The sequence below is a fragment of the Anticarsia gemmatalis genome, chromosome 8 (assembly GCF_050436995.1).
Source record: "Anticarsia gemmatalis isolate Benzon Research Colony breed Stoneville strain chromosome 8, ilAntGemm2 primary, whole genome shotgun sequence".
NCBI classification, from domain to species: domain Eukaryota; kingdom Metazoa; phylum Arthropoda; class Insecta; order Lepidoptera; family Erebidae; genus Anticarsia; species Anticarsia gemmatalis.
In genome coordinates this window covers 8,480,531-8,503,662 of record NC_134752.1, presented here as the reverse complement: position 1 = coordinate 8,503,662, position 23,132 = coordinate 8,480,531, and the positions used below count along the sequence as shown (strand labels likewise).

Below are 23,132 nucleotides of genomic sequence, written 5' to 3'. Positions count from 1 at the left end.
AAATCAAAATATCGTTAATCAATTAGATAATGTTTACTCGTTTAAAAAATGTTATTAATTTACTTGACCCACAGACCCTTTTTCCTAAATGGTACATAAACTAAAAGCAACTAAGAAGAATATTTTTGCACGTATTTTGTTAAATGAAGTGCTAATTTTCCATTAAAATACATTATATGGTCCGGAGACCTGCCCTAATATAGATTGCAAGAATGAAATCCGAGATATTTTAAAGGTCAAAACCGATAATTTCCTTAAAATTCCTCATGATAATTTAAGATTGCATTGAGATCAAGATAATAGTACTTGGTTACACTTTTGAACAGGATTTTGTTATCAAAGATTTATTAGAGGTGTGGTGCAATAATTTATATTATGTATTTATAGCGGATAAATAGTTGATGTAATAAAAATGAATTAAGTAATAAGATTAACGGTTTTGATAACCACTTTCTTATTTTCTTGTTGCCAATTGCCTTTGAGTCGTTTACTAATGTTACAAATGCGAAAGTTTGTTTCTCTATTCGCATAAACTGCTAAGTGGATTTTGATGAAATTTGGTAAAAAGATAAAACCTAGATTAACACAAAGGTATTGTGATATTTTACCACGGGAAATCTTTTCGGGCGGACGTAGTCATGACCACAATTTAGTTACGGTATAAAGTAAATATTTAGCTCCAAAAACCATGTTTCTATAAAATTTCTTCAATATTATTTCTGCATAAGGTCAACAAAAATAATTTGGTCTTCCCGGAAAATTGGATGAGAATACCCATACAAAACTTAAGTGAATTGCATGCCCATACGTGGTTCGAATGCACAACCAGCACAACACTTTTATAAAATCTGCTTACGTAATACAAACTAATAATATACTTACAATATAGTACAATTCATTAGGAAAACCGTCATCGGCAGATCCATTTCCTCTTTGAATAAAATTATAAACATACTGAGCTGCGATCGCTTTCATTGAAAAACATTGCATTGAAAATGAAAATGTTTTAAAGACTTAATAATTTACTTTATTTTCATGCTCACACAGTTAATATTTGTCCTATTCCAATTTACCTACGAAAACGTATAACTTAATCAATAATACCACAGAATTATTCAAAATACTTACCAGAAATCAGGCCACAGCACCAACATTAATACATCGGAAAGCGTAGCTAATTGGCTCCTGCACCGAACAAGCGATGTCAAACATTGAACGGTCAGTCAATGCGAGTGTAGTAACGAGAGCCCTGCAGCCCCGAGGCTCAATGTTAAGCCGTCTATTCCGATTGTCATGTGTATATCTTTGTCTGACATTACAGTTGCTCGTTTCAATTTAACTAGTGTTTACTTTAGGAGTATTGAAATACTTGTGTTGCAAACTTTAGCTACACTACACATTATTGGCTATCGGGATATATGTATCGTGATTCTTTTTATACGAATAGTTTAAAATGTGTTGTAAAAATAATCCCTAGGTTGCCCGCTAGAGGCGCTGATCAGATTTTCATATAGGATTTTTCAATGCGTAGCCGGTAGTCGATAGTGATAGAGCACCGCGAGAAATATAAATGTGATCGACAAGGTAAAAACAATATTTAGTGAATAAGAGCCATTGTTATGTATTCAGTGAAAATATTCAAAACCTCTTAGATTGCCTTGTATTAGAGAAGTAAGCGAGATTTCAACTTCCCCCAAGTGGCGTACTTACCTGCACCTAAACGGGTGCCATAAAATAACAAAACAAAACAAATTCCCGCGACTTATTATTCAGTGAACCTGACACATGCGAAGGGGACTTTAACAAAGGGAGTTTTCGCTGCCAAACATTGAAATTGGTTCAGCAGCTTCATCGCCAACAATCAACAATGAAAGCCAAACTCTTCGTACTTATAATATCAATAAGGATATATCTGTCTGTGCAAAAGCCTTCATCCACGCCAGCTGAAAGTTTCCCGACATCCGTCTTATTTCTTCGCTCCGTGGCTATTTACGACTTCTTTGTTTCAATTTACTTTGTAACAATTTGTTAGCAGTTAACGTTATTATGTTTTGACGATTGTTGGGGCTTGAGGCACTTTGTCATTGTGAAGGGGCCTTCCGTGTTCGGTGGGCCCTCGGGACAGTTTTAAGTGTAGCAGTCAACTTTCATTTCCTTGAAACATTTTAGAGATGCGTTTTATATACATAGAACAACTAAGTAAGAATTCCGAGTTGCATTGATGTTATAACATTGTTGAGTTGTATTAATGGGTTTGAATTCAAGTGTAATAAAATTAAAAGTCTCGGGAATTGCTCTGTACTTGTTTTCGTGCAATAAAGTAGTTCAAAACTTTTCCGGGACGTCATCTGTCTTCTGTCTTGAGACTACATCTGTAGTTAGAAAGTGTTTGAGAGATATGGCTTGGCTCACGTCTTAGATTTCATAGTCTAATCGATTAACTGAGGTGTTGATAGCCTGGCAGTTATAGTCAGTGTGTACTGGGTCTCCATTTCTCAGTACTGACACCTACAACACAAATTGTTTGAAGTTGCAAACTGATATTGCATGTTGTATTGATTTTGAGTATGCAATACAATTTAACATGTAACTAATTCATTCAATAAGTATTTGTATAAGCAGAATAGACAATTTTTATTAGAATGAGAAAAATAGTGAGACTTGATTTAAAATAAATAAGGGTGTAGGGTACACGTATCTTAAAAAAAAGTTATAAATTAATTTATTCTTGATAATCATGACTTGCTTTCGTTACGAAAGATAGAAAAGGAAGGCTTTATTAATAACTTTTCTCTCCATTTCCTACAAGTACAAAGATAAAAGTTAATTCGTCATAATGAGCTTTAACTAGCCTCTCTTCATTTTCCTTTGAGTGTAGAATCTACGCCGAGCCAATCAACTCCTTAACTGGAACTCTAAGTGATAATAAAAACTGAAACAAATATTGGTTTCTTTTCACTTGCTTTTAAAGCTGTCAAACACTTAAGAATATTAAATTAATGAGGCTATTAAAACTAAAAAAGAAAAGTGTTTACGATCGTTTTCCACTCTTAAATGGAAGAGAGTTTTTTAAAACATTTTATGGTGCTTTGTTTCAAAGCGGAACGACTTAAACCACTAATATAAATCGTGAAAGCAGTTTAATTCAATATAAAGGTTTATTTCATGCGTGTTTATATGCGGCAATAAATTTCACCACTTCGGCTACCTGGAACATAGATACGAAATTCATTAGCATTACATATTTTGGACGTTAAACATGCTTTCAATCTTTTAGATATGCAAATTACGAATAAGTTGAAAGGAAATGCAATAAATTTTTACTCGATGTTAAAACTATGTTTTTGGTTTAAAATATTTCTTTTTAATCCAGGCACTCATCGATTCGAGTACGAACAAAAAATAAATAGACTTTTTATGAGAGTATATGTACTTCCGTCAAATGTAAAATATTGTTTTACATGTACAAAACTATATACAGTAATAAATTTGAGATACAAAAGAACAAAATATAACAGATTTAATGGAGTTTTGAGAAATGAAATTGTGACAGTTATAAAATTAAAGTTAGATGAAGATACAAAACGAAATGCCACGCCATTTCTCAGTTGGCCGAGGTCAAAGATCGTGTGTCGCATTATGTCAACCGGGGAACTTGGTCTGTTTCGACTTTACATTATTCAGGGTCTTCCCAATGAATATTTACTCGCCCCAATTGAATCTCAATAGAGTTTTGTTAGTCCGACATTAACATTGCGGCTTGGATTATTTGGAAAATCAGAGTAATGCCCAACTTTGGCAAAACAGACTTTTTGCGGTTTACTTGATCGGTGGGACCATTTTGTACAACTATCGACTATCGATAACTGCCTAGCTATCGATAAATTATGTATGAAAATCTGATTCCTGTCTCTAACCTTATATACAAAATCAATTTTCGCCGACTGCACAAAATCGCGTTAATGAAGAGATGTTGAAATCAAAGTTCGTTTAAAATGTTGTATTACATTGTTAATCAAGGCTGTAACTATGTTGTAGTCATTCATGAAATACCTTCTTGTGTTATGAGGATTTTGTATTGTTACTGTAGAAAAGATAAGGAACTGAATATAGAGTAAAATCAGTATAAAGAAAACCAAAAAAAAATCACCTATTAAGATCTTATTAATGAACACCAGGAAAAATACTACTTACATTGTGATTCCATTAACATTGTTAAACTTGCAAAATTTCAAAAAACAAAACCACAACTTGGTTTATTTGTAGCAGCACAAAGTTACTACAAACGTAAATGTTTCTCTAATCGTTTGAATAATTCACGATTACCACGGCAAGGCTAATAAATGATGTATAGACTTCGCTAACTATATCGATTTTATAGGATTTTATAATCAGCTCAATGCTGCTCAGATAAATTCCAACGTTCAAAACTTCGTCGAAGCCAAAGCAGACGAGAGCTTGTGATTTGTGGCTTGTCTCATGTTCGAGACACGAGAAATCTCCAGCTTTTAATCTAAGGATTAGTTTTAACAGAAATGGGATGTTTGAAGTAAGACAAATGTAAATCTAGCGACGTAAATCATTTTCGCCATGTGCGACAACAACGTTCTAGAGTTATATAGTGGGTACTTCATAAATCTAAAAGTTTGCATCGTAGTTTACTGTCACAGCCAAGTTTCCGTGGTTTTACAATTTCAAATATACGTCTGAAATATCATCGGGCCCCTTTATATGTCTGTCAGGTGGATTTGTGGCTCCATTGTGTTGAATGCACTCACCTTTTCGGCGATTTATGCCGATACTTATGATTTTTATTTCCGCTGCTGTTGTGCTATATATCTTCGGTTTGTTCTATTGTACAAAAGATCTGCTACACAATATTAATAAACGTGTTACGAGAAAAGAGTTTCCTTTCTTTGTTACGATGATACAATAGAACTTTTCTATTGATAGAAAACTTATTACAAGTTTGTAATACACTGATTCTCTTTCTATTTATATTAATGTTTTTTTATTGAGTTTTCAAAAAAACAAGTCTATTTTTGCTGTAGTTTATTATCGAATAGTAACAAAAATACCTTTGTGTAATATTACATTGCGTTTTACTGCAGGCAATGAGTCTAATAGGAGGATTTTCAGCGGCAATTTGTATGTAGGACACCGAGGGAGGCGACGAAACATTACTTCTCGTATATTGTCACATCTCCGTGATTGTAATCTTAGTAATGGCAGCGCAATTAACGTTTGTGTTAATCTCTGAATAGCTCCCATATTAATTGGGCGGACTGTACAGGTGTAGCGCCTTTACACTTACTAACTCTGAATCGTGGATATTAATTATACATTTGCTTTATGGATATTAATTGGAAATTTGTTTGACATTCACTATTTATCTTTGCCGTAATAATGTGGGATTGGAATTCGAAACCGTGATGACGGCAGAAATCAAGACAATTTATACTTTTATTTACTTTGATTAAGTTACTTAATAAAAATAAACGGTTCCGATTTTCCAGTATCTGTGTTCAGAAAATATCTATTCGTCGGTATGTAACGGGAGTATAGTTTCGGTACTTGTTTTAAATTAAATGCTTGTTTTTAAACTTTAGGAATAACGATAGAGAAATCTAGTATGATTGTTTTTTCTCGTGCCGACTTTTGAAATATTTGTTTGTTTGTTTTATGCGTATTACTTAAAATTTTTGTGATCTCCTAAAAGAACACTTTTTTTTATTTTTTTTTTATTCTTTATTAATATACAGCATTTTTGTACAAAAATGACAATGTCAATCCTATTGTACCTTATACTAGATATCTTAATCTAAAACTTAAATGTAAAGAACACTTTGATTGAAAGAAGAATGAAAGAAATAACTACTTTTTCTACTCATACATTGGATTCTAAAACTCTCTTGTACATATTCCAGGTGTAATCGTGATATTGACGTTGGTACTATTGACACCGTATTTCTACTTCATCCCTCGCTCCGCACTGGCGTCGGTCATCGTTTGCGCTGTCCTGTGTATGGTGGACATTGCTATTCTCAAGAGACTGTGGAAGACTAGCAGTGAGTATACGATCTGTTTGTTTTATTTCGTGAATTTACTTTCAGATGTTATATACACGTGCCAAATAACTTTGTGTGTGTGAATGTAGCCGCAAGCCGCTGCAAGGAAGTAATGAAATAAGAGATTTAGGACAATAATGCAGGTGACGGAGAGAATATAGCGTCGTTGTTATGTCTGTAAAGGAGCGATCCTTTATCACTAAAGAGACTTGTGATAACCGGCTAGGTATCGACAAACTTTATAGAAAAATAAAAAATCAGCCATCTTAACAAATGCCATAGAAACGTTAAATTCAAAACGAATTGTTAAATTCAATATAACTTCAAGTTCAATAGTGCAGTACTACAGCACTCTTCTGTGCGGTTTGCAGATATATTCAAGTACACAAAGTTATTTGGCGCTTCCTTTACCTATTATGCTACGGTATACTCTTTGGTAACTAAAGGTCGATTATTACATCGTTAAACAATTCTATTTGAGAAATATTTCGATGTTATTGGCCGTTTCTTTATACTTCTAACTGTCAAATATGTCGAAATTATTCCCCGAATAAAGTTATCAGAGTACGGCCCTTAATAAGGTTAAATTATCAAAGAAAGACAAACAATATTAATATTTTATTTGAATTGGATAACTTGATGTTATAATATTTTCTTTTCATGCACAAACTTTATTACTATTCAAATTAAGTGGCAGACTTAAACTAGTTAGGTCCTTTGATTTATTCAGCGGACAAAAGAAAGATAATTCAAAATTGACATCGTTGCATATCAAATTGACAGCAACCCAGTGAATCGCATAATAAGATTTTTTTAATTTAAAATTGTTGTTGAAAATTTTACTTTTTATTTTGTCATTCAATCTATTTTAACCTTTGAAGTAGCTATTAAAGCGTTCATAAATTACTTTACCCAGAAAAGCATGACCTTAAAGTTGGTAAAAAGTAAATTTTGACAACAACTGGTTTGAGCTAACTTGAAAACTCTTGGAATAATTTGGATGGGGGAAAATCAAATATTTACCTACTATCGTATTCCATTAAATTCCATTTTCGTATTCAGCCAGGTACTTAAACGACCCCTTGTAATCCCACTAAAGATTAAAATGTTATTCCATTCGGCGGTGGAAGGCAAAGTTCGTCAGTTGCTAAAGTTTAGTTTGTGTTATTATTGTATTATTATGCGTAAGTTAAACATGCTTAAGCATAATTATTATTCTGTATAGTAAGAAAAACATAAAATTAAGAGACTAGTGGCTAAAGTTGCTATCTGCTTATTTCAGTACAACTTATTAGATACTACAGGTTCATAAATATTTTGAAAAGGTTACTACGACAACGATTTCAATTTATCATAATCATTCTAGTCAAAGGGACATAGCTAATAACTCATGCTATTTTCGGTAGTCGTTTTTATAAAAAAGTGGAAAATATCATACCAATTACGTTTTATACTAAACATTACATGTTAAAATAAACCAAACAAACAATCTATATTTGCTTCTCTAAATAAAGAAAATGTGTCTCATAAGATAAGGTGATCTTTGTCTCAGGATCTCTTAATGACCTTATCACTCATATCAGATAGGACTAACAGATATTTGAACCTGTGACGTTCAATGTTAGCTGTCTGGGGTCAATGAACTATGACGTATTATTCTTTATCAGCGTCTTCTGAGTGACGGTGACTTGCACATGATCTATCCCAATATGCTTGTGTTATCGGTGAAAAGCGTGATCACTTCACGGACACTAAGCGACACGTGTTTCTGAATTATCTCAGTGATGATACTAGAGACTGTTGCTCTCTTATTATGTATTGTAAACAATGATAATGCAATGACACACATTTAAAAACTTTTTGGAATGAGAGAATCTTAAAAAGTGAAGTGCTGTGCCCGTCAATTGTGGAGATAATTGATTCGTGTTTTAATAGAAATTAATGTTTAGATCCTATCAAATTAGACTAAAAGCCAACTTCTAATGTATTATGTCTATCCCGTACTCCAAAATGTGATGTAACACTGTCGGAAGGATAATTATATCAAATCAGAAAGTACGAATCAAAATTACATTTTCATAATTATAAACATGAACCCAACGAATAACTTATATAAAGACATTAACACGAAAGCCTAGGAAGATGGTATAAAATTAAGAAACTGATGAAATTAAGTTCATTAAGGTCCCGTCAAAACTGAAAGAACTTTTTAATATAGCGATGTACGTTCGTTGTCACGCCTTCAGGCTTACGCCGTTTTAATTAAAATGTGGCATCAAATGAATAAGCTTATGTACAATGTTAACGATATTTTTGCATGTTTATTAGCCCTCGTATTTAGTAAGGGAGTTGGAATTATGAGATAAATTGGTTGCGGAAAATTTGGGTTTCTTGTAATCCTGTTTTTGCAATGTTTGTTATAATAACACTGTTTTGTCTTCATAGTCTTAATAGACGTTATTTTTTTTTGTTTTCATGATTAAAGCGCGTCTAGCACAATGCGTTTACATTATAGATATATATTAGATGGACTGTAGTGACAAAATATAGAAAATAAAACAGTGAAACTAAGATGGTAGTAAAATTGAATAAATAGATTAGCTATACTGAATAAAATTATATTTTATTACTTAACTAAAAAGCCTTTAGTAAACTATATTCAATTTGATGGCATGACTGAAATAGTTATTTTATGTTTAAAAAGAAACGCCCGTAAGCCCGCTGGCACTAATGGAAAATCAGAATGTTATTCGTTATTTCTTATTAGGCTTTCCTTCGAGCTATTTTCATCATCATTTAGGTAATTTATTTTGTACATTTTGTTCGACTCAGTAATTTTGGACCCATTCCAATTTATACTGAATGAAATAATATAAAATGTTAGTAGTTTACTTTACGCTAATGATATTTTAGGGTAATCGAGAGAGAATCATTACGATAGACTTTTTCTAAGTAAGCGATAAAAACAGTCAATAGTAATGTTTATGAACACTGGTCACTTTTATAAATTGCCTTGCGAATTACGAGACAAAGTAACTATAGAGCTATTGGCCATAAATACTTTACTATATTATAATGTAATGGTATTTAATTATTTTTTTAACTTTGGCGAAATAAAAGAGAACGAACTGTAGTAATTTTTGTACTCCCTATGCATAATTTTCTGACCAAAAAAAAATATTTGGACTGTCCGAGATGATACGTTCATATTGACCTGCGCATTTTTGCTCTATTGACAACTTATTGCCACGTTGTTCATTTATATGAGTACCCTTACTACTTGCCAATAGCCAGGTCCTGACTGAGCGAGGAGCCTCGCGAGGCAATATCTCGGTCTTGCTTATATCGATCTGAAAGAAAAGAGACCTAGATATTGCCTCGCGAGGCTCCTCGCTCAGTCAGGCCCGGCTATTCACATTCTGTCATAATTACGTACTTCGTATTTTCGATCAGCGCCCTTGTATCCTGTTATAATAAATTACCTGCCTAGATCAAGCTTGAGTGCACGGTACACCGACATCATCTCCGGTATTATTTCTAAGATGTTAATATTTGATTTAATAATCACATCACAAGCTTCGTACTAGATTGATTCTTTAAATCGCGGAAATTCGATACATAAAACCTAGATTTAAATTGTATAAAATTCCATCAAACATTTTACTTTAATCTCATTCCATGTTGTGCATTACATCAATTCAGCGCAAAATAAATGAGTTCAGGGACTGTTTATTTAAATTGATGTAGTTTCACAATTTAAGTAAAATAACTCGATGTTGAATCTACAATACTATATAATAATCTCATAAGATTTAATATTAATTTGTTATACATACATAATACTGTGGCGTCTGTTGTACCCAAATGTGTAGGCAGAGGTGTTTGATATACACCCACGTTTCGCCATTTTATTAATATGCATATTTCAATATAAAGTTAAAAGAGCATGTTGCTCGACCCGGGAATGGAACCTCGGGATCAGCAGTTGTATAAACGACTGCACGAATCACATAGGCACTAGGCAGTCAGTTTTTCATACAGTTAGTGAATTATTTATACTTCTACTTAATGTTTTTAATATCATTCAATTCTACTCTCAGGACTGGACCTCATCCCACTGGTGGGCTGTTTTCTATGCTGTCTGTTCTTGGGCATTGAGATCGGTCTGATCTGCGGCGTGGGCATCGACGTGCTTCTGCTTCTGTACTACCATTCACGACCACCTTTGGATGTTCAATATGTTAATGTAAGTAACACAAATCAAATTACATTTTTTAAGTATCAGATTCATAGATCATCATCTATGAGTTAAATTTAACGGTTGTTTTCATATGTTTGCTGTCTTGCAAAATAGGTTACTTGGCACTTATTTCTAAACTTTGAAGCTGGCCCTTAACTTTATCATGTCAGTATTTTATTATAGTGTTTTTGTCGTCTATATTAACTACAAAAGAAATCGCTAAAGGAAATCTGGCTAAACCAATTTCTGAAAGTCCAAATTAACTCCCAAAATGATTCCGTTTATAATAACTTACCGATATAAAACAGTAATCATCATAAATTCGCTGTAAATATCAAAAAGTTTCCCCACTAAGAGAGGAATGAGCCACTAAATAACGAATAAAACAGCTAAAGCATTTGAACTTAGTTTTGGTGTGAAAAGGCATCTTCATACATAACTCGCAACTTTGCCGTAACTTGGAATAAAATTCTATCAAATGCGAGTCAAGCATGCATACAGAAAGTTTTCCCTTTACTTCTTGTGTATTACTGGTACAAATTTAAACTTACTCTACAAAATTTATAAGGAAATTTATTTCCTATTTTGGGAAATCATCATTATGTTCACGAAAAGAGTGAAGTGCATTGAACTATTTATTACGAATTTATCCGTTTACTTGCTAACTTAGGTACCATTTTTCTATTCATTAAAGACTAGTACTATTGTAACCGTCTTTGTAGCAGGACTTAAGAAGTTTCAAAACAATTTGACATCCTCATACTTTCGCAATATATTTTTCAGAAAGTTTGTTCCAAATATACCCGCTGGGTTGAAACGCACTAAATAATGACGCATCGTTAAGTTGTCGCCTTCGAGCACTCTATCAACGCTTTTTCCACCGACTTTTGATATATGCCAGGAGAATTTTATCCATGGCGGCTCACTTTCCATGTTTTCGGTGGAATTTTAGAATTTTTAACTGCGTGACGAAAAATACCGAAAATTCATGTTTTGAAAAACACTGTGTGGGATCTCTACAAGGTGTTTTTTTCATCGTTGTGACACTTTAGACGTAACGGTGCACTAACAAACAATAGGCTTACAAATTGGGATTAGCTACTTTGACGTGTGTTGGCGAAAAATTTCACATTTCTGTTGTTCATTTACATGAAAGACGCAAAGATTTTTTGGGGCATGCTTTGTTTGAATGCCACGGACGAGATTTGCTTACTGTAAACCGTGTTCGTTTTTAGCTGCTTTTTTAAAGGCTGCTTTAATTCGTGGTTATTCGTACCTAAAATACTACATGATAGTAATTTCAAGTAAACATTCCGAGTAATGCAGTTTTTAAACTAACTTGTCATCAATACCTTTTATTTAATATCCCATAACTGACTACACATAAATATGTTCTCAAAAAATACATAGGTTGTAGATAAAAATTGACTCAATAATTTATTTCCACAGGACGGTACTCTACCCCCACACTACTCAATTCATCCAGTCGGCGGCCTGAACTTCGCCGGTGCCGAAAGAGTTCGTTCCAAGCTTCTTGCTTTGAAACATACTAGAGCAGTCCCAGTAGTCCCAGTCACAACAATACAGTCTCTTCCAGTGACTACAGAGAATGGACAGAATGGGACTAATGGTAGAGTTTCGAGAGATGTTGAAGCCAGTGGAGTGAGGTCTGCTGATCTTTTGGTTGTGCACTGCGATTCTTTGTACAGAGTGGATTATACGTTCTTGCAGGTATGTACCTTCTATTTGCTTACTACTATTTAATTAATATTTTTTTTAGCTGTGTGATGTCCTACTGATGGATGATGTTCTTTTCATGCGCTGGGAAAGTGTTGAAAGCTTAAGTCTAAAGTTTGCTAGTCAAAAACAGTCCGGGCCCTTTTCTTTTCTAAAACCATTTGATGCAGTCGCAAGCAATCTTCCCTTTTCTTAACTAAGAATGTATTACAAACTGTTTAAAAATTAAAATTTACGACTCGTTCGTTTGATTAACGACTTTCTTCTATAGTAATTTAACTTATTCATTAATGAATGAAGAAATAAAAAAATATCATCATAATCGTCATTTATTTGTTTTAAAATTTTACGAAAAAAATTAAGCTTCTTAATAAAAATATAATAATGTTGAGCTATAAACTTCCGTGTCGCGGGATAAGAGCGGAAAAGAAATGATTACCTTTGTAATTTGCTTGTTTATTTTTAATTAATGCTTGTTCTAATTTGAGTTACGAATTGTGTCACATTAAGCGGTGTTTACTCTATAAATATGATCCAAACAGAACGAAAGCATCAGGAAGTTTTCAGTCCTTTTTATATTCATTTATGAGGCTCTACTCAATACTTAAGCTCTACTCAAGGCTATTGCTATCCCACCGCTGGGCAAGGGATTCCTTCCGGCATGGGTTGCGCCACAAGTTTCTTAACAATGACAAATCAAATGAAGTTAGACAATAATCACGCAACTCGAAAGTTTAAAAGTTATACAACCAACTCTATGTTATATACAGCTACTTAGAACAATTCTTAGTACTACCCCTGAGTGATAACACCGCTTTAACTCTGCTTTATCCGAAAGGGAATGCAATTGCGAAGACGAATGAAACTATCAACTTAACAAAGACATTGAATTTGTTTCGCTTCTTAGTGTTCCGTGTATGTTTACATTCACAGTGCAATAGGAAATAGGGGCATTCTTTTCTCAGAAATGTAAGGCAAATGTTGGTTCATATGCGGTTAACAATCATTTTAGAGAAGAATTATCTTAAGATTGTAAAGGATTAGGGTTAAGGAAAGAGCCTCTATGGCACAGTCAGGAGTGTATGCAACTGTCGATCATAAGGTTTCGAGTTTGCAACACGGGTCGCGCTAAATACATTTGGTATTTTTTATATAAATTAGAATATTTTTCAGTACTTAAAGGTTTCAGTAGGTAAGAAAAATACTTACTTGTGTCACGAAGTCTAAAATACAGTTAAGTTAGATAATTTTCTGAAGTTGTCTTTTCCTGAGTTTTCAGTACAATATCAAGCACACAGTCTCGTAAATCTCAGACTAAAATCGTTAAAATAAGTTGAAGTACAATAGATAGTAAATCACACCCACGGACTCATATGTCGGAAATTATGTCAGGTTTATATCAAAAGGGGGTGCGTCGTTGTTACTTGTTTACTCTTAGCTCATGTTATCGAAAAAAATATATAACAAGTACCGTACAAGTTTTCTAAATGTCATTAGGCATGTAGTATATGCATGCGTGGGCGTAGACAAGGCTCTTTTATAATTATCGATAGAAATTTTGCGGGGAAATACTCCCACGGATAGTCTAAATATAGGAAACGAGGACACGTTTTAGATTTTTAGGGAGAATAAAAGTATTTTTTTATATTTGGACAATTTGTTACTGCTAGTCCTGTGTGACAACATATATTGATGAGATTGAAGCATCAAAGTAAAAGTGTTCTCTGGTCTCTACATATATGCGTAGAAAAAAAGGCGTCAATTAATGTATTGAAAACTATCATAGACAAAATTAATATTTAGTTTGTAAACTATATAAAGGCAACCACAGTTATTGAATGTAACTTGCCGGAAAATTTGCTTGCTATTTTAAACTGATTCACAGTAAATAAGTTTCAAATTAATTTAGGTATATAATAGCCTTTTCCAATACAATCAATAAGTTGTTCAGAGAACTGTTTAGGAACTTGCCAACACACTATTGACTAGAAATACTACGTCATTATATAGTAAATTGCAAACGCACTGTTGGTCGAACATATTTCGTAAACGTAGAGAATTTTTACTCTGTATCTCCAAAGCTTTTAAAATCAGACTGACGTTTCCATGTCCATTCTAATACACATGCCGTTCCGTATCGTACGTCCGGCATTCAGAAAATAGTTTGATAAAGTTACGTAAAAAGCATGTCACGTGCGAGTTACCCTAATAAAATATTTCACATAGGTTTAAAGTTAAAAGCTTTCACTACGATTTGTATACCATAGCACTGCGGGAAACGCGATGGAGAGCCGCGTCATTCGTCTCACTAAAAAGTTTCCACGGCTTTTGCTGGATACGTATTGCTGACAAATTAATAGAAATGTAAATTTTTAACATTACTCTTTTATCTACATAATGATGCTGATTTGACTGCCAACTTTGAGTTCAGACTAGAGTCTCTTTGAGACAAAGAGTAGCTACTCTTTATGAAATCAAAACCACATTTTAGTATAGAAATACGACATAGTGACGTCACTATGTCATATTAGTTGGTATCTATAAAATGAGTGTCTATAAAAGGTTTCAGTCTGTAATTATTACAATTTTAACATTATTTACAAAAAAAAGCTACATAGTATGAGCATTTTAGATGAACCTTTTACGAGTACGAGTTTAATAATTTTTCGTTAACCCAGTCAACTACCCAACTGTACGTATTTTTTTACTTTTGGCTAGTAAACCGCTTGTGTTAAAAGTCTATTGGTCTAGTCTATCTAAGGTATTAGAAACGTAGTTTTATGTATGTCAAAGAATTAGGTTCACACAAAATTTTATTGTAGTGAAAACTATCTTTGACAAATAAATGTCATTTTGTTCTACAATTCATTCTAGAAATAAATAAATCGCTGATTGGTTATCGATTTTGAATATTTTAATTTAAACTAAATATCTAAGCGTATTAAACTAAACAGGAGTGGAGTGTATAAATTATCATCAATTTAATATTCTATTGACCGCAAGCCGCAACGTCAAAACATGCAACGTTGATTCATGCGCCACAATGTTATTAGTTAAACCTTCTGAATACGCGCCACTTGATATTAACGATTACATACTGCGTTTTACATTAGTAATCCTAGTTTTGCTTAAGCTACACACTGTCAGCCAAGGACAGAAAGGTAATAGTAATCTTTATCACTTTTGTCAAGAGTTAACGATAAATAATAAGCTGGTGTTTAAGTAAGAGAAGCGTTTACATATTTAGCATTTAATATCTGCATTTATTGCATTACTATTATACATTTTAGCGGAAATAGGCTCCTTATATAATGCTACAAGTAAGTACATACATAATATCACGCCTTTTTCTCATATGGGTAAACAGAGACCAAAGAACGCTACTTTGAACGATACCTATAAACTTCTCTTGCCTCCCTCATTCACATCCATATCTTGTCATACATAACCCCTACTATAAGTGTAAGCAAAACTAGCCGAATCTAGGACGAAGCATTGTAATGCGTTTCTATGGGCTTCCTTCGAAATCTCAGGAAACTAAACTAATCTATCAATGTGCAGTCCGGTCAGGCCTTTCAGTGAAGCTGATTTGATTGAATTGCTTCAGTCACTGCAGTTCTAAGCGTGTTAGTCTAGAAACTATAACATACATGTATGGTTCAGTCATGTTCGAATATGTGTTAGGTAGGGTTGATTATCCTAGTTACATCAGAAAGCCGATTTCCTATTATCGACTATTGACAACCGCCTAACTATCGAGTCATTTTGTATGAAAATCTTTAGGGCAATTCTGTATAATCTGTACTGTCGAGTATCGAGAATTTGACATTTAGAATGTACTGCCAAATTTGTTCCTACGACGCCCGTTACAGGCGCTGTTGCTCGATTCTCTTCTACTATCGACTATCGACAACCGACCTGTCATCGAGAAAATTTGTATGAAAATCTGATCAGCGCCTCTGACCGGTATCCTAGGAAAAAATTTGGCAGTAGGTACAATATTTTGGTAGTCAATAGTACCTAATCAATCGAGCTGTTGAGCGGCGCCTCCAGCGAGCGACGTGGGAACTATTTTTGCTACTATGAATAAATTCGGTTCCACTTTTTGGGTTATCTTTTACGCATTGAAATTAATGTATAAGAACATTCGTATTTACATGTAATTTTTATTAAATTTCGAACTTGAAAGTAAAATGAATATACACATATTATATTAATACTATCCAGTAACGCTACTTATTTGGTACAATTTAAATTCATAATTTTGTATGTAAAGTTGTGTTCGTTTTATAGACACTGCAAGAGTGTGATATCAGTGCCTGTTTTAAGTGGATAGCTTCAACGCATTTAATTTGTTTCATAATTACTAGAGTGGACGTACAGTTACTCGTAATGTGCTACTTTGTGAATATTGTAGAGCATGATATGTAAAAGGAAAATATTTGTAGTTGAATAACTTTGTAATTAAATGAGTATGCTTTTTAGTACCCGTACATACTGTTCCAAAAGTGACCACCGTGCTGTCTCGGTGGTAGTGCACGACTGCAAATCACAAGGTTCGTCTCCTCGGTCGGGCAAAGTTATGGCTTTACTAATTTATATGAAACTAGCTGACCCGCGCAACTTCGCTTGCTTCACATAAGAGAGAATGGGTCAGAATTTTCCATGTTTTTGTAACACTTTTTACTGTTACCTACTCTGCTCCTATTGGTCGTAGCGTGATGATATAAAATATGCTTGTTTTTCACGAAAAATATTCTCAAAATATTCATATCTCTTAGTATAACGAAGTCGCGCTAAGGCATATCCACCATTAAAACAGTTGCCATGGCAACGGAATTTTGTTAATTCAATGTCATTATAATATTGATTTTTTGCGACTTCGTTGAATTTTCTGAATTTTCCCGGGAAATGCGTCATTTTCCCGGAGAAAAAAGTAGCCTATGTCCTTTCTCGGGTATCAAAATATCTCCATACCAAATTTCATGCAAATTGGTTCAGTAGTTTAGACGTGATTGAGTAGCAGACAGACAGACAGACAGACAGAGTTACTTTCGCATTTATAATATTAGTATGGATTATTCTCAATAATAACCCGAGCTAGTCATAGGCTTGCTCTCTATGACATTGGACTGGCATTGCTAATGGTTAAACGTGAGAGTATTTACACCTCTGTCTACACCTTGTCTAAGTATAACAGGCGTGATATTATGAGTATATATGAAATTCCTTTCTAAAGAAAAAAATATACACATGACAAATCCAGCAATAACGTAAAAACATTCAGGCCGTAAAATAACGGTCTTAACAAACCTACTTACAAACGTTCCGATTTTATTATATACCTACATACCATGACGCCATTCAAATTTTCAATTACGGGTGGAAAATTAAATTTTCTAAGAACGGTTTTTCACAATACCTAAGCATTATATCTATAAAAGGGTAAAAGCATTGAATATTCAACACAATAAGCGGGTTCTGGGGCGAACTCATTATTGCATTTTGTATGTTAATATTTTCACAGCGTTTGATTACATAGGGATTTTATTCAGCAAGCTATTAGCATGGCATATAAAGACAGAATACGGGATTACTTGCATTTACTATTAATGAGCTATGTAATAAATAACTAGAGATCTGTTTAATCTCAATTTTGCCTGCGATTTTGCTCGTATTAAAAGTCTTACTGAAAGTGATTTTTGATAATCTAGAGGTACTTATATGCATAAATATTTATTTTTTGAATCTTTTATAAATATTTTTTGTTATTATTGAATCAAAAAGAATTTGTCAACTTTTTAGATAACAATTTCAATACCTCGTTTTAGTTTATTATTGAGATACATTATTATTATGAAGATTCTTAAGTTGAACATATAATATTCCCATGACAAATTGCATACTGAGCGTAAGCCGGTCAGTCTGAAACCGTTACAAATGAAACGTTCATCTATAATACGTTTTTTCTTAAAATTACACAAATGTGTGAGTTAAAATACGGTCAGATTTTTATGGATAAAACTAGCTGAAGCTTGTGATGACTATTAAAGCATTTTATAACATTTCAGCATGTTTAAAGTTTACGATTAATAAAAAGATTTCGAATTGCTTTTGTTGGAAAACGTTATATTCTAAATTAAAACTTCAGAAAGTAACTCAGAGTATGCAGGACACAATAGGGTTTTTTTAAAGACAACTCCTGTACCTACTACGGCCCTGGGTTTTTTTGCAAACATACAAACAGCAGACACAATGTACAACCAGACCCGAAACAATTGTATATGGATTGCACAAATAATTTATAGTCCCGTGTGGGTGTCGAACTCACGACCTCCGGCTCCGAGTCAACGGTAGCGGCGTGGCGACCTTAACAATTTAGCCTACTTTTTGTTAAAAAAATAACAAACTTGTTGTCTTTTGTTTCAGAGTCTTAAAATGTTAGTGCAAGACTGGTCTCTTACCGGGCGAGTGATATGGTGCAACGCGAAGCCAGCAGTGAAGGCACAACTGAGCAGTGTACTACCAGACCCTATTTGCTGTGATAGTGATCAATTACGAGCTTACCTTACAAGTAAGTAACATTACATATTTGCTCATTGTATTACAATATATACTTTAAATTAATAACAGGTCGGAGGCTGTCATGATTAGTTACAACAGTCAAAAATATTGGCTTCTTAAGCATCAGATTCTAATTTCGATGATGAATCCATTTACAGTTAAAGTGTAAAGATCTAATACATATTATATATTAAATAATATTATGATCATCATTTCAAATATAAATATCTCAAATATAAATATCACATCATACATCTTGGAAATTGACTCCAAAATCTAATAAACGTAGTAAATGGGCAGCCGTCGCAAAAATACATCAAACAAAATATTCCATTACATATACAAAATGCAAAACGTGCTAATATTTGTAGTCAATCGTTTTCGTCATAACTACAAACCCTAAACAGTCAGTCATAGGTCAAAACGTCCAAAACTCATGTGCAGTTTGTTATTCGAAGCGTAGTTCCACTGTTAATTGGCTGTGCATGAATTTCACTAACACACGAATGCCATTTCGCTACAATATGCGATACGTTACATGCTACGAAAATGTTGTTAAATTTTGGTATTTCTTGAAACTTTCTGTGAGTTTTATTAAACGTTCATGTAGACAACGATATCATTTTTTAACCCATTAATGTCCCACTGCTGGGCAAGGGTCTCCTCTCGTAATGAGGAAGGGGTTAGGCCTTGAGTCCACCACGCTGGCCAAGTGCTGGTTCTAAAGAACTCTGAGGCATGCAAGGTGATGTTTTCCTTCACCGTTGGAACAAATGATAATTATTTCTAATACACGCATGACTTCGAAAAGTCATTGGTGTGTTGCCTCGGATTTGAACCTACAACCACTTGCGTGGGAGGTACCAACTCAACTTATATCTACCACTCAGCTATCACTGCTTTTTATATTTATAAAAATATAAAATGCATTTTTTTCTCATAACCTTTAAAATTCCGCGTTGCATGATTGTTATATACCAGAATGTGTAAATAAAGGTCAGTCAGCGACTGCCAGTTTAATCTGCACCAAAACGTCAGGTATTTTTAAAGGTAAAATGCGTGATCGCGTTAATTCCACCACGCTAATGCATGTTTTTTAATTCAGATTATAAAACTAACTATGGTTCTTACAGAATTAAGGGAAGGTTCATATCTGACGAAACATACGTCGCGTATTATCAGTCGCTCAACGCCAGAAAAGAAAATATATAGAAAAACACTCGACAGTTCAAACTCAATCGATGATGCGTCGGTGCGAAGCCCATACAAATTAAGTTACGCCCGACGCATCTTCCGTCAAATATACACCTTCCCTAATACAGAAGTTAAAAAACGACAAAAGGAACAATGAATTTACCTTCACTTTACGATATGAAGTAATAAATCATTTCCCAACTTAAGCAAATGAAGTCAATTGAAATATTAAGTGGTCATTATCGGCAATCAGCTTAACCAGTCATGACAAACGATTGCAATACCATTAAATTCTTTAAAAGCCTATAAACATGCCCAAGTACTTTTACTGGCACGTGACATATTGATAGTACGCCCATGGTTTATTAAGCATTATTGGAATCACGCCAATCGGTGGTTTAATACGCAATCAGAGTAATTCGTTTGGCGGACAAATTATTTCGATTGCTTAATGTATATACTGATATTCAATTTCAATTTGCCATTATTGTTTCAGGTACGGACGAACAATACGGTAATAGTGATACCACACCTTTATAAGAAACACATTCTTATGATGCTCATCATTTACGTCTTTTTTTTCTGTAAACGTGTGGCAACTAAATGGCTACAGAAAAAGGTTTTCTGAATCCTCCTTAATTAAACTTATGGCTGTGAGTTAGCCAGAAGTAATTTTTAAGTACGTAATAAGTCTATTTTTCGATTCTTCGCAGTCCTAATTGTGAATATATTTGAATTTTTAGGGTTCCGTACCCAAATAGTAAAACATAAATAAATTTTGCTCGATATCTATGTATAGGTATATTAGCAATAAGTAGACGCTTGAAATTTTCCCAGAATATCTATACTAATATTATAAAGCTGAAGAGTTTGTTTGTTTGTTTGATTGTTTGTTTGTTTGTTTGTTTGTTTGAACGCGCTAATCTCAGATACTACTGATCCGATTTGAAAAATTCTTTCAGTGTTAGATAGCCTATTTATTGAGGAAGGTTATAGGCTATATATCATCACGCTACGACCAGTAGGAGAGTACCAGTAAAAAATGTTCCAAAAACGGGGAAAAATTTGACCCATTCTCTCTTATGTGACGCAAGCGAAGTTGCGCGGGTCAGCTAGTGTATTTATAATCTTTGAAGATACGGATGGAACCCTTCGTGTGCGAGTCCGACTCGCAACTTGCCCGGTTTTTATAGACACTGAGGCAGCTATTAGACATTTTAGATTTCATTGACTTTGTTATTAATTATATAAAATGTATCCTATTTGTATATTATGTAAACCTTAATGTAGAACTCTTACCACGTTTTTAGTAGAAAATAGAAATAATTAGCTTAAATACCATCAAAGTAAAGTTAATGTTTTAATATTAGTACTGCTCAATTTTCTAGGTTTTATGTAGGTATTTGTATATACCGTTCTTAATTAAGTAGTGAAGTGAGCTTTATGTAAATATTCTATTAGTTAGTACTAACGAGATTTTGTAAGTATAATTAGGTACTAATTTACAAGTATGTGCGTACGTTTCAAATGCTTAAGTATATTTGAATTGTATATTATGACCAATTTCAGTGCTTCAACACAAAACAAGATTATGCAACACAGTTATTATTTTTATTGATTGGAGATTCATACTGCAAATATCTTTATAATAACCGCATAATAAGTTTATTAACAAATAACTTAAAGTTTTATTTATTACGATTATCATTTTAAAATTCCATTATAAAAAGTGTTACTTACTTTACCAGAATGCAAGGCAAATTATGTTGCATAATTTTGATTATAAATAAAAAACGCAAAAAATATTGCCGATTACTTTTTAAAAACAACCTAGTAACAATGCCATGAATTTGAAAACATAACTTTGTAACTACTAAAAGCGCTATGTGCTATATACTAAAAGCACACACAAACACACACATTTCGCAACATACAATAACAAGGAAAATAACATTCACATATCTGTATATGAACGTTGTTTCGCATATCCAATGGACGTGAACCGAAGATCATCGGAGCATTGGTCTGTGTAACGATTTGTAGCCGGACTGCGCTACGTATTAGCTTTGAGAGATCTATCATACACACTCACTGCGCTGTCCTATTTGTTTCCAGAATTTCACTATAGGTTCGACGATTTTTGTCCTGTTGTTTGTTTCTTTTTCGCACGTGAAACGGTTAAAAAATTGTATATGTTTGTAACTAGCGGCCCAACTTCGTCCGGGTATAGTCAAATTTTTTCCCGTCAATTCCATTCCTATGGGAATTTTGATCCCATAGAAACCTTTTCACGACAGTTACAAACATTTTGTTTTTTTCTTTTTTAAAGACAACTCCCGCACGAAAGATAATTATTAAATTTGGTTAAGTTGTTTAAAAGTTATGCGCGTACATACTTTTCGGTGATTCCATTTTTTTTTGGTTAGATTTTACGCATATTTAATCTGTGTACAGAAAATTCTTAATGGTAGTATAACGTAGGTCTTCTCGTGCTAATAGAAGTTTTTTTTACGAAATAGTCGGAGGTTGGTAAAACAAAAATATAATTTTGTATTGTTGCTTTTTCTGATCAACGTATTATTATTAGTATTGTTTTAATATAAATTTAAAATTAAAGAGATTAACATGAATTAATAGTAACGGCATAAAACGTGTAATAATACTTATAAAACAAACTATAACCGATTGTTAAAAATATTTTAAGATATTCTAATATTTGTAATTATATTGTAAATGTGTATTTTTAAGGTTTTTTATGTAAATACAAAATATGTATACGTACAAACTGTGATTGACTATTCAATACTGTTTAGATGTAAAATCAAGTGAATAACATTCTCTTATGGTGCTAAAATAATTTAAGTTTAAGTTGTATGACTGTAAAGAAATATATGATGTCAATGTAAATAAATTAAGAATATTTTGAAAACATATTAGTGTTTTTATTGTAACTTATAGTGTGCAATATATGTAAGTAGGTGTGGCGAAAATACTAAAAGTATCGAACGAGACAATGAAATAATAACGCTATGCTTTAGTTAGCTTCAGTTCAGTAGCGCGGTTTTCTATTATTGGTTCTGCTGACAACCGATAAGCTATCAATAAATGAAAATCTGGTCAGCGCCCCTGGCGTCTGCGGTGTGAACTATTTTGCTGAAGTTAGAATTGGAAACGAGTTGGCGAGCCGCGGGGAGCGAGTGCGTAGTTGCGGTAGTTGTGTAGCTCTGCTACAAGCGAGTGCGTGAGTAGGTGAGCGATTACTCGCATCATAGTTTGTCGTTTTCTCGTCGGCGGTGGGACAAGTGCTAAAGAACATGGCATTACTGTAT

The 23,132-nt window shown here is 33.5% G+C and overlaps 1 protein-coding gene across 2 annotated transcripts in view; it reads left to right on the top strand.

The window, feature by feature from the left end:
- The window catches only part of LOC142974956 (sodium-independent sulfate anion transporter-like), a 47,980-nt gene extending 25,252 nt beyond the window's left edge, over positions 1-22,728 (top strand). For both annotated transcript variants that reach the window (XM_076117536.1, XM_076117535.1), the window contains exons 8-12: positions 5,928-6,068; positions 10,169-10,314; positions 11,758-12,039; positions 18,475-18,619; positions 20,300-22,728. In XM_076117536.1, coding sequence (XP_075973651.1) covers positions 5,928-6,068; positions 10,169-10,314; positions 11,758-12,039; positions 18,475-18,619; positions 20,300-20,343 — 758 coding nt within the window. In that variant the 3' untranslated portion in view covers positions 20,344-22,728. The remainder of the gene's footprint in view (positions 1-5,927; positions 6,069-10,168; positions 10,315-11,757; positions 12,040-18,474; positions 18,620-20,299) is intronic.
- The last annotated feature ends 404 nt before the right edge of the window (positions 22,729-23,132 follow it).